Source organism: Eleutherodactylus coqui, chromosome 5 (assembly GCF_035609145.1).
Source record: "Eleutherodactylus coqui strain aEleCoq1 chromosome 5, aEleCoq1.hap1, whole genome shotgun sequence".
Taxonomy (NCBI): Eukaryota; Metazoa; Chordata; class Amphibia; order Anura; family Eleutherodactylidae; genus Eleutherodactylus; species Eleutherodactylus coqui.
In genome coordinates this window covers 125,925,483-125,937,919 of record NC_089841.1, presented here as the reverse complement: position 1 = coordinate 125,937,919, position 12,437 = coordinate 125,925,483, and the positions used below count along the sequence as shown (strand labels likewise).

Sequence of the window (12,437 nt, the reverse complement as noted above, 5' to 3'; positions counted from 1 at the left end):
ATGCCTTCCCTGTCTTTCAATTGGCCAGAAAAGCGCGCTAACGTCTCAGAGAGGAAACTGAAAGTAACCGGAACACCGCGTGGTGCTCGTTACGAGTAACGAGCATCCCGAACACCCTAATATTCGCACGAATATCAAGCTCGGACGAGTACGTTCGCTCATCTCTAATATACATATATAAGATAAAATTCTGACTGCCTATAGCTTCCAATAAGAGCAGCATGCTGTTTTCTTGCGTTTAATAGATACATGGTATGCAGTTAGCTTCTAAGCATCCCCAAATAGTTGCTGCAGACAACCAAAAGGCTATCACTCAATGCTTCATATCCATAGACTTAGAGGGCTGTAACAGAAGAAAATAGTTCTGGCCACTGTAAGGATACATGAAAAAGTAAAAGCATAGACTTACTTATTTAGATTAGATAATGGTTATCAAGGCTGGACATTCACTATAAGCCTCCTTTGTGTTAAATGGGGCAAATACAGTTCAGAATGCAAATTCTTTTAAGGCTCTATCTCATCTCTAATCATTATCAAATGGGTAATCTCCATCTATTATATGGATACCTTTGTACTATTGCCTCCATACCTGCCATTTACATCTTACATCCAAGCTGGAGGTGGTACAACAGGGTACTAGAGCCTCCATGCCTCCCGTATCACATCTTGTATCCAAGCTAAAGGTGGTACAACAGAGTACCAGAGCCTCCATGCCTCCCGTATCACATCTTGTATCCAAGCTAAAGGTGGTACAACAGAGTACCTGAGCCTCCATGCCTCCCGTATCCCATCTTGTATCCAGGCTAGAGGCGGTACAACAGGGTACCAGAACCTCCATGCCTTCCGTATCACATCTTGTATCAAGCTAAAGGTAGTACAGCAGAGTACTGGAGCCTCCATGCCTCCCGTATCACATCTTGTATCTAAGCTAGAGGCGGTACAACAGAGTACTAGAGCCTCCATGCCTCCCATATCACACCTTGTATCCAAGCTAGAGGCGGTGCAACAGGGTAGTAGAGCCTCCCTTCAAGTGTTCAGTTTTCTGCAATAACCTATTTTTCAGCTCTGTTATTGTAATCACTTATATCAATGTTACAAAAACACCTATAAAGTTTAATTTGATTCCGGCAACTTCTTCTAGCTGCTTGATTTTTTCTGACAAGGAGCGTATATTACATATGTACACATGTGCATATATATTTATTATATACAATAGTTATTATGATATACAATATATTCGCAAATTCCTCAGACCCTTTCACTCTTTTTACATTTTGGTATGTTGTGGCTTTGTGGAATTTTTTTTTTTAATTCAGGTTTTCCCCCATCATTCTGCACTCAGTGCCCCATAATAACAAAGTAATAACAGTATGTAAGAAATCTTTGTAAATTTTAAAAAAATGAAAAAGTAGCATTTTGCATTGACATAGTGTACGTATTTAGACCCTTCAGTATGACACTTGAAATTTAGCTCTGATATATTTCTTTTGATCATATTTGAAATGTTTCTGCACCTTGGAGTTCACATGTGGTAAATTAAGTTCATTTGACATAGTTTTAAGAGACATTCCCCTGTCTATTTAAGGTCTCACAGCTCAAAATGTATATCAGAGCCAAGACCAAGCTAGGAGGAGGAAAAAACTGCCTGTAGAGTTAAGAGACAAGATTATCTGGAGGCATAGATCTGTAGAAGGCTACAAAAATCTTTCTGCTGCACTGAAAGTTCCCAAGAACCCATGACTCTTCCTAGAGCTGGCTGACCCACCAAACTAAGCAATCGGGGGCAAAGGACGTTGGTAGGAGAGGTAACCAGGAAGCCAATGGTCACTCTGTCTGAGCTCTCAAGATCCTGTGTGCAGATGATAGAAACTTAAAGAAGGTCAACCATCACTGCAGCACACCACGAATCTGGGCGTTATGGTAGAGTGGCCAGAAAGAAGCCTCTCCTCAGTAAAATACGCATGAACACCCATCTAGAATTTGCGAAAAAGCACTTAATGGACTCTCAGACTGGGAGAAACAAAATTTTCTGGTCTGGTGAAACCAAAATTTAACTTTTTGGTCTCAATTCTAAATGTTTTGTCTGGAGGAAACCAATGACTGCTGTTTCCACCCCCACCCCCCTTGTTGATACAGAGAAAGGCAAAAAAAAGCAAATGAGGCAAAAGCCAATTAGCATGGTAGTGGTACCATCATACTGTGGGGGTTGATGGAAAGCTGAGTAAAGAGATATTCTTAATGAAAACCTAATTCAGAGCACAAGGGACCTCAGACTGGGCAGAAGGTCTGCCCTCAAACAAGACAGTGTCTCTAAGCACACAGCCAAGATAACATAGGGGTGGATTAGAGACAACTCTGTGAATGTCCTTGAGTTACCCAGCCAGAGCTCTGACTTGAACCCATTTGAACATTTCTGGAGAGACCTGAAAATGGCCGTCCGCAGAAGGCCCCATCCAACCTGACCGAGCTTGAGAGGATCGGCAGAGAGGAATGGCAGAAAATCCTCAAATCCAGGTTTGCAAACCTTGTGACGTCATACCCAAGAAGACTGGATGCTGTAGTAGTTGCCAAAGGTGATTCAACTAAATACTGAGTGCAGGGTGTGAATATTTATGTCAATGCAAAAAGTTGGTTTTACATTTTTTTAAAAATGTACGAAGATTTTTAACATTCCATTTTCTTTGTTTCATTATGGGGTATTACGTTTAGAATGATGGGGAGAAACTTGAAATGTCTTTTTTTAATTTGCACAAGGCCACATCATAACAAAATGTAAAAAAAGTTAAAGGGCCTGAAGACTTTCCAAATGCATTGTATTATATATTTATCAGGCTTCTTTCGAAGCAAATCATACAAAAATAGAGAAAGCAATTGTTCTATTTCTGTCATTGACAGACATTACCACAGCATGGATGAATTCAGTCACTATGACTTACTTGATGCACAATCACACAGAAGAGTTGCTGAAGGGCACAAGGCCAGTTTTTGCCTGGAAGATACCTCCTGTGACTATGGTTACTATAGGCGCTTTGCATGTACTGCACATACACAGGTAAGAAATATATCTATGGGGAACAGTGAACCGAAATTGTCATTTTATTAAGTAGCAGTACATAAAATACTGTCTTCATTACTTTCTAATAATTAGGTGTGCTTCGTTTGATGGTTATTTAGGTTTTATCGGCTCAATTTTCTATGCTAATGAGATTATAAATGGATTTTGGACCCAAAGAATTTCTTTCCTATGGAATCAAACATTCAAAGGAATGGGGAATATAAAGAAAGCATTTATACTTCTCTTTCCTGCTGGATTAACTTCCAGCTTTGGCTCAAAAATTGCATTAAAAACTATATGTGCGTATCCAGCATGTTTGCGGTGTGTCTTCCTCAAAATCAGAAAAATATGTAAAAAGATGCTACATATTGTTTCGTAAAGGGGTTTTCCAATGCTATGATATCTATGATATCTAATGCCGAGCACCCCTAACTGTTTGCAGGCGTCTCTTCTGCATAGGAACTAGCACTACTCCATACATCATGTAGTGGCCTGGAAGGGTACTGCAGCTCTTTCCCTTTCACTTTAATGAGACTTGAGCTTGTGGTACTATTCTGGGTCACTGACAAAGTATGGAGATGAGCTACTTCTGCACACAGCAGCTCCTGCAAATAGCTGATCAGGGAGATGCTGGCCATCAGATCCCCACCGATCTGATAAGGAAAGGTCATCAATATTATTAGTGCTATCCTCGCTTAAGGACAGGCTATTAATATAATAGTCCTGGAAAACTCCTTTAAGTTTTGAAGTTTTGTTTAAAGTAAAGAGATAACTTAAGGAGGACCTATTAGCTTTCCTGACATGAGGTTTACTACAGTAAATAACCATATTCTCCTTAATGCGACAATTCTGGTTCATCTTTTTTGCAAGTTTGTGTTGTACTTCTCCTATGTTATTCCCACTAAAAATGTATGATTAAAATGAGAATAGGGTGTTACCAGTTGGGGGTGTCCATATACAGACTGATGTAGTTCAACGGTGATACTTAGTCTGCATATGGACACCAGTAGTATATCGGGGTAGTCCAACAGTGACCCTCAGTCTGTATATGGACACCAGTAGTATATTGGGGTAGTCCAACGGTGACACTTATACTACTGGTGTCCATATACAGACTATGGGGGTAGTCCAAAGATGACAGTCTGTATATGGACATCAGTAGTATATGAGGGTGTCCATTTACTACTGATGTAGTCCAACGGTGACATATGTGTAATAACACACCCCTTCGACAAGGAGAATAGTAACTCCCAGTTGTCAACTTATATATAAAGCTACCTTTACATGAGACGATAGTTGCTCAAACATCCAATAATGAGCGTCTGTCAGCCCATGTACACACGGCCCCTGACAGGGCACTGAATGAGAAGCCGCTCAGTAGTCACTAGTCAGTCCGTTTCAGCTCACTGAAGTGGAACGACTGCTAAGCGGCTTTTCGCTCAGTGTAAACAAGAGTCACTCAATCCATGAATGACTGCCTGTTTGCAGTCATTGGAGGCGGGCGGCTGAAAACGATCTCCAGAGCGGTCGCTCTCCATTCTCTGACAGGCTATCGCCCCTGTGGAAAAGCACTGGAGTGATAGTCACTTGGATGTGTCATCCCATGTAATGGTACCTTAACAGAGAAATGGCACAATGCAGAGCGCCAAGAAAAGACGTTCCAGGATTGTTACTTCATGGGAAATCCAAGTACTGCATGTACTAAAGCTGACAGGTTGGGAGAGCTGACAGGTCCTATTGGACAATATATTATATTTTATTAGATCATAGATTTTGTATACACAATACTTCTTTATAATTGTCCAATTGTGTCAAAGAATTTCCTATTTATATGTCATAAGGATAAATTCAAGTGCGGGACGAGAACACAGATTCTCTTATATTCATCTTTCTATGAACTCTTATTGTCAAACTGACAAGAATGGCTTCATCCAGAGGAAAGAATAGACTGTTCTGCAAGCAGAACAAGAGGCTTAATAGCAAGCAAGAGTTACTTGGCTTCATGTAACATGCACATTTTCCTATGCGAGGTGAAACCTCAGACTTTATTTGATCAAAAGCCATTTTTATTCAAACTCAAAGCCAAGATTTTTTTTAAAAATCCCTTTCTGTAATAGCATCCACCACGTCTGCAGGAAAGCATGCATGTCCCACTTTCTGTAAACCTCTACAGCCTCACATTACCCTGAAACGTGCCTGCCTGAAAATACACAGCATGGAGTTTTCTCTTGTAGCTTTGCTTCATAGCTAAGACATATTAGAAATTGAAAATTAATTTCTTATTTTTTAAGCACAACTACTTATGCAATGATGCCAAGAGTCTCACAAAAGACTAGGAGTTAAGTAGAAGAGCATTCTTAGGCCAGTTTCATATGAGCATATTATCTCATGTCTGTAAGGGGGCCTTCACATTGGCGAACCGCAAAAATCTTGATCAAATCTGAAACCCATTCTTTGGAATGAGTTCATACACATTAGCAATGTTTTCCTGCATGGTACTGTGATGCAATGCTATGTGGGAAACACATCGCAGCATGTCCTATATTTCTGCAACATTGCCCATTGTATTCAATGGGTCCGGCAGCAGCAGTGCTGGCCTCATAAAAAGCAATGGGCGAACTCCACGACAGCCACGGCAGAGGATGCCCTTCATCTCCAAGGTTTTCACATCAAAACACCTTGCAACCATGGAGTTTTGACATGGAGGCAAGTGTGATATGGGGCGGGGAATCATGGCCCAATATCGCCCTCGCCAGTATGAAGAAGCCCTAAAAGAGATCCCCAATTCACACGTTTTACAAAAGACATTGCAAACATTCAGTATATCATCAGTATTTCATCATTGTTTGATCTGTATTTCCTTTCATATTTGCTGCAATTGAGTTTATTTTCTACTGGTAAATACAGATTTGTATTATTTGCCCAACAGAAAATAATTCCAATGATTGCAAATGCGGAGGCAAATGCAGGCAAAAGTAGAACCTACCGTGTTCTTAAAACATGGCAGTGAAAAATACAGCCATGCTGTTAGATACAAAGGTCTTAAAACATGGACCAAATACGCTCGCCTGACAACATCTTTAGGCGTGATCAGAGGCGTAACTTGAAGCTCCTGGGTCCCAATGCAAAACCTGTAATGGGGCCCCCAACTATAACGCTTTATTCATAGTACTGGGCTCCCTATATGGAGAAGAGGGGCCTTATAGGCCCCCTAAGGCTCCTGGGCCCGGGTGCAACCGCATCCCCTGCATCCTCTATAGTTACGCCCCTGGGCGTGATCCTCTGGATTAGAGGTCCCACTATACATAAATTCTATTTGTTCTTGTTAAAACTGCTAACATTTGGCTACATATTTATATTATGCAGTGGCCCTAAGGGTATGTCCGGACAGGAGAATGCAGTGTGAATTTTTCCATGTGGGTTCTGCCTCTAAAAACCTCTGCAGAATTCAGCAGTTGAGCTGCGGATTTCTGCTGCAGCTATACAGATCTAGGGCTGCGGCTGCACACAGATTTTGCCCTTTTCAATGGCCAAAAGTGCATGCCAAATCCCAGTGCAGAAACAGCACAGAATCCATGTCATGTAGGGACATGCCACTTTTTTTCTCTGCATCTATGTGCAAATAAAATCTGCGTCATATAAACTACAGCGCAAATTCCCATTGAATGTAGTGGGATGGGGATTTGCCACATAGTATTACATAGAATTAGATTCAAATCTGCTCTGTGAACATATTCTAAGGCTGCTTTCACACCTGCGTTCGGGCTCAGTTCAGGGTTTCCATCACTCCATTTTTGGTGGAGAAAAACTGACCTAAAACTGAAAAAAGCTGACCTATTTTTTTCCCAATTACTTTGAATGTAAGCAAGGAGAAATAGCGTAGCATTAGTTTTCTGTCCGAAAAAAATGGAAACCAGACAGAATGGAAGCAAGCAGAAGCCTTTCCATTTGCTTTCGGTTTTTTTGAAACCCTATTGAAATCAATGGGGAAAAATCGGATCCGTTTTTTTCCCCTCCAAAAACGGAGCAGAGTGACGGAAATATATATATATATATCTTTGCTACAATATAACATTAACAAACAAATACACCCAATAAAACAGTCTAATGGTCTAGAAGACCTGCTGATCAAGTATAAACAGTTGCTAACACCATTTTCATTATAAAATGTGGAATCTAAGCTGAGGATGGAAGTAAAATCTATAAACCACTGAAAGACATTAGATGAACAAATGGAACAGTAATAGTTTGGGGGATTCTTGCTACAAAGTCCTTTCGTTGCTAAGTTATCTTATAATATGGGATTACTGGATTTTTAGACATATCATGCACATAATACTATACAGCAAATAGGAATAAATGCATGTGCTGAATCACAGGATATGAAACTGCAAATCTGCATTAGAAATCCGAGGGCCAATCTTGGATTTTTGCTGCGGTTTCTCTTGGAAATCCATTTCTACAGAAAGGCTGTTGTGAAGATAGCATTTGCTTCAACAGTTTAAAAAAAACTAAATTTAATTCTACTTAGTTGAAGACAATTTTTTTAAGGGAACCTGTCAGGTCCTCTTGCTCAGCATAAACAGGCAGTCATTCATGTTTGAATGACTTCCTGTTCACAGTGAATGGAGGCGGGCTTCTATTAGAGATCTCCGGAACACTCTTCTTCCATTCAAAGAACTCTCTCTCCTTTGTCAAAGTAAAGGGGCAAGTGTGCGGCCCCTTGTAAAAGCCCCCTAAAGGATTGGGTGGCTGACTGGAGCAATGTAGACCAGCCTAGCCCTCGGGAGCTTTTATATATTAGAAACTGTACACTTTTTGGAAGTAGTCGAGGTCCATCCTCAAAATGATTCCCACTATATACATCAACAAAAGAGCTAAAAGTACTGTAATTTCTTACTGAATTTACTGGATGATGCTAACAGTCCAGGAGTTGCTGCATAAATTGGGGTTGGTTTTAGGATCTAGCAAATTGCCTCAAACCCCCATTCTCTGGCAATCCCCAAGGATTGGAACCCCAGAAGCAAAATAAAGGTGCTCAATATTATTTATAAGTCTACAATAATATTATTTTGGAACTGAATAGCAGTATTATGTGGGAACTGTATGGCAGTATTATTTGGATACTACATAATATTTGGGCACTTCATGAAGGTAATATGTGGGTCGAAAATACAAGAAAATCTAGAAAACAGCTAGTGAGAGGGGCCTTATTTTGTTTGTTGCGCAGGTAGCATTTTTTTCAAAACCATACCTTACCTTGAGAATTAACTATGAATCTTAAACTATGGTTTTGCTGTTTTAGCTCTTAGTTTTTGCAAATATTGTATTAACAAGAAACAACTTACAAGTGGGTTATCTGCCACTGACAGATCTTGGCCCACTATGTATATGAATATATTTAGCTATGTAAACTCGTATACTTTGGTAATCTTATGTTTCAATGTTCAGGGACTGAGTCCTGGTTGTTATGACACCTACAATGCGGATATTGATTGCCAGTGGATTGACATCACGGATGTAAAGCCTGGAAATTATATTTTGAAGGTAAGTGGAAACATTTTGTATATTTGATCGTAGTTAATATTTTGCGCATGGCAGGTAAGAAGTCTTGACTACTAATAAAAAAATTAATGTATTTCACAGGTCAGTGTGAATCCAAGCTATTTGGTTCCAGAATCTGATTATTCCAACAACGTCGTCCGCTGTGATCTACGATATACTGGTCATCATGTATATACTTCTAGCTGCGCAATTTCTCCGTGAGTATATGTTTGTAAATTATTCTAAGCAACTGTAATAGTTCTCATAAAGCAATGATGCACAAGGATTCCTCAAGTTACAATGGCCTCAAGATACAATGTTTTCAACATACAGTGGTCTTTCCTGCACCATTGTGACCTGAAAACAGATTCAAAATACAGTGTCAGACATTCTGGATCTGTGGCACAGGCACTTTGCTGGAACAACAAGGCAATCAGCATGGGAATTTCACTGGAAAACACCTGTATTACTGAAGTGCAAGCATTGATTAGCTGTCTAGTGGCACCTCTCTACCATATAGGGTGCTATTACATGTCCAGCACTGCTCTTACCCATGCCAAAATGAGTGACTGCTTTGAACACCAGGTGATGGAAGTTCCATTTTATATTACTAGTATATTGTGTGTTCTGCACAGAAACCTGAAGAAGCTCCTATTCTTCATATAGAAAGTAGGTTAGAGCTTCCAACAGATACTTCAGATTGTTATAGACTCATTGATAAAAAAAATAATCCACCAAGAAATTGGATGAAACTTTATATGTGTGAATGTAATAATGATATCATTATCCTGCTGCCTCTTGGAAGGCGCCATGAGAGGAACACATGTGGCTGCAGGATGTCCTGAACATATCGCTGAGCTGTCATTGTTTCTCGTACCACTACTAGGGGGGACCGACTGTCATATGTGATGGTCTCCACAGTCCATCACACCAGCAGTGGGGGCAGTGTGCCGCTCCACAGCAAAGGCAGGATTGAAGCTCTCACCATGAGTCCTCTATACTTGAACATTGATCATTGTCGGTTATAACAGAACCCAAATTAGTGGCTAAAGACTATACAGTTCCAGTCCATATCAGTCCAGATCTGTAGCTCACGACAGCAGTGCAAACGAAAGCAACAGTGTTAGGGTTGTAAAGGCAGGAGATGCAATGGGCCGTGACATCAAATTTCTTTCTGCCAAGCACCTGTGAAATGGTCCGGGCACAGACAAGGGTCTGCAATGAAGGTGCCACCTGTGTCTGGATGGTGGACAATAAAACTTTTGCTTGTCATCAGATTAAACAATCAAACTACTAATGACCACTTGTCAGTCATATATATGTATGTGTGTTGGTGCTTCTCATGCTTCACCCCTGGTGATGTCATCGCAGGTCCTACAACATATATAAAAACAACAGAACAACACAGTTAGGGCTCTTGGAAGGGGAGGACAATTACAACAAAATGAGATTACAACCAAGCCGCTATTATCTCAGACAAAACTCAGCGGTCCTGACAGAAGACACCGACCTACCGCCACTACCGAGACCCAGTGGGCTGAAGGACCTGCGGTGATGTCCCTGCTGCGGGAGGAGCCATTGTGTAGTTTGGTAAAAGAGATCCGGTGGGCTGAAGGACCTGTGGTGATGTCACTGCTGTGGGAGAAACCATTGTGCAGTTTGGTTCAAAGTACTGTATACTGGATAAGTCGACAGCAGCCACCAGTACCTGTGATTATGCAACTGTCATTTGATCAGCTGTGTGGGTGGAGTCAGGGATCACATGAACAGGGGCTGATCACTGTATCCAGGAGTCTGCTGAGCTAGTGATGTCTGGAAACCAGCATGGATGTACCACAGCTATGTGTGTGTGATTTGGGAATCAGGATGCATGTAGTAGAGCTGTGTGTGTGATGTGTGGGGATCATAATGGATGTACCATGTAGCACAGCTGTGTGACGCATTGCACCCCCAGAAACACTGGTACTATAATTTCCTAATAATTACTAGTCCTCTCTACTCATGGTCTGTGTTGGTCGTCTGCAGCCTGTTCACTGTGTGTGCATGCCCTCACATAACCACTTCTCCAAACACCATCTAACAGCTTGATCAGAATAGCCTAGATGGAGAATAATTTGTTGAAATGACCATCCTGCTTCTCTCATTACATTGATGCGCCCCTCTCAAAGTCTGTTAACTAGGCAAAATGTCTTTGAGTGTCATAGAGGCATGTCTATTGCAGTCAACAATCTCTCAACAAGAGGTCCACTATACAAAAGTAGCCTCTGATAGCCTTTTTATAGGGCAATGGGGAAAGCACTTTTATGGGCAATACCCAGTGTCTCATAATACCGTAACTATAATCACTTACATATCATCCTGAGACATAATTGCATGCCGTGTTTTGCAGCAATCTGACATTTCTATCTGGGCGCATTATTTTATTTGTCAATGAGTGTATTTAAAGACTTTATCTATATTAGTTATCTGCACAATTTTCTGTACTCTTCATTTTGTATTACTTGAATGTATTATGTTGACATTTCGGAGGCTTCAGAAGCAATTACCAGTTTTCCATAGAGTTATGGTTTCAACATACAATATTTTCATCATACAATGGTCATCCTGGAACCAATTAGTATTGGATTTTGAGGGACCACTTTATACATAGAATCCCAGAATGATGGAATTGGAAGGGACCTTCAGGGTCATCGGGTCCAACCCCCTGCTCAATACAGAATTTTCAGAAATTTCCTGCAATGTAAAAACCATAAAGCAGAGGAACGTACTTCTGACCCACCAATTAGATATAATTAACTTACTTTACAACCGTACTGTATTATGTACACGTCAATGTTTCCCTTCAGGATGTGTTTAGAATTTAACAGACATGTAACCTTTTTTTTGATGGATAGCCTTAGTGTTTTGGGAAGCTTAATGGTTTAGCAAAATAATATCCTTTAAATTATGGAATATGACTCTATTGTAACACAATGAGACAAATACTGGATTAATGGAGCTTAATTTAAAATCCTACAAGCAAAAGATTTCGTTCTGTCTGGTTCAGATATCCTTCAACTCTTTTCCTGGATGTGGTCCAGCTAGAAAAGCGTTCTTTGTCTAGAGCTGGTATTATTCCTCTGACTCACTCCTTAAAAACGTCAGTATTACAGCTGCCTCTGTAATAGCTTCATATATAGCTAGACTTGTGGATGCAAGGCACACAAGAAAGGTCAGTTAGAACAATGTGAGAGCACATACTTGGAAAAAAATCAATAGCACTTTTTGATCCGCATTCAGATGTCTTCACAGTTACGGACGCATCATTTTATTGGAATCTCTGCATTAATACACTGCCTAGTGAGATGCAAGAAAACGTAAAACTCCCCCCAAAAATATACTACTGTCAAGTCTCCAGCTCCTGTGCAGATCTATATATCTCCCCATCTTCTACTGTCTATGCAGTAATAAGAAGAGTTGGATCAATCTATACTCATAGGTCTTATTTGTCAAAACCATTTAACAGCAAGACTGTACTTATTGCTCATTGCAACCAATCAGAGCTCAGCTTTCAGTTTTAAATGGCTCTGTGAAAATGAAAGCTGAGTTCTGATTGGTTGTTGTGGGCAACAAGGACAGTTTTACTGTGAGTCAGTTTTGATCAATGAGGCCCATAGTTTGTTTATAGCCTTGACCGAAGAGACAAATAGGTTTATATGGAAGCTGTATGCATTGGAACAATAAAGAAAAAAAAAAGCTAAAAAGGGGCCCCTGACCCAGCATCAAACTGGGGTTTCTTGAGCTCTACAGCGGTGATAATGTTATGGACTCTTTCATTAACCTGGAATAATACCATTGG

The 12,437-nt window shown here is 40.5% G+C and overlaps 1 protein-coding gene across 3 annotated transcripts in view; it reads left to right on the top strand.

Annotated features, from left to right (window-relative positions):
* The window catches only part of LOX (lysyl oxidase), a 79,462-nt gene that overhangs the window by 57,970 nt on the left and 9,055 nt on the right, over positions 1–12,437 (top strand). For 2 of the 3 annotated variants that reach the window (XM_066603111.1, XM_066603112.1), the window contains exons 4-6: positions 2,896–3,052; positions 8,507–8,602; positions 8,702–8,821. In XM_066603111.1, coding sequence (XP_066459208.1) covers positions 2,896–3,052; positions 8,507–8,602; positions 8,702–8,821 — 373 coding nt within the window. Of the gene's footprint in view, positions 1–2,895; positions 3,053–8,506; positions 8,603–8,701; positions 8,822–12,437 lie in introns of those variants that run through there. The other variant, XM_066603110.1, reaches the window with a different exon arrangement.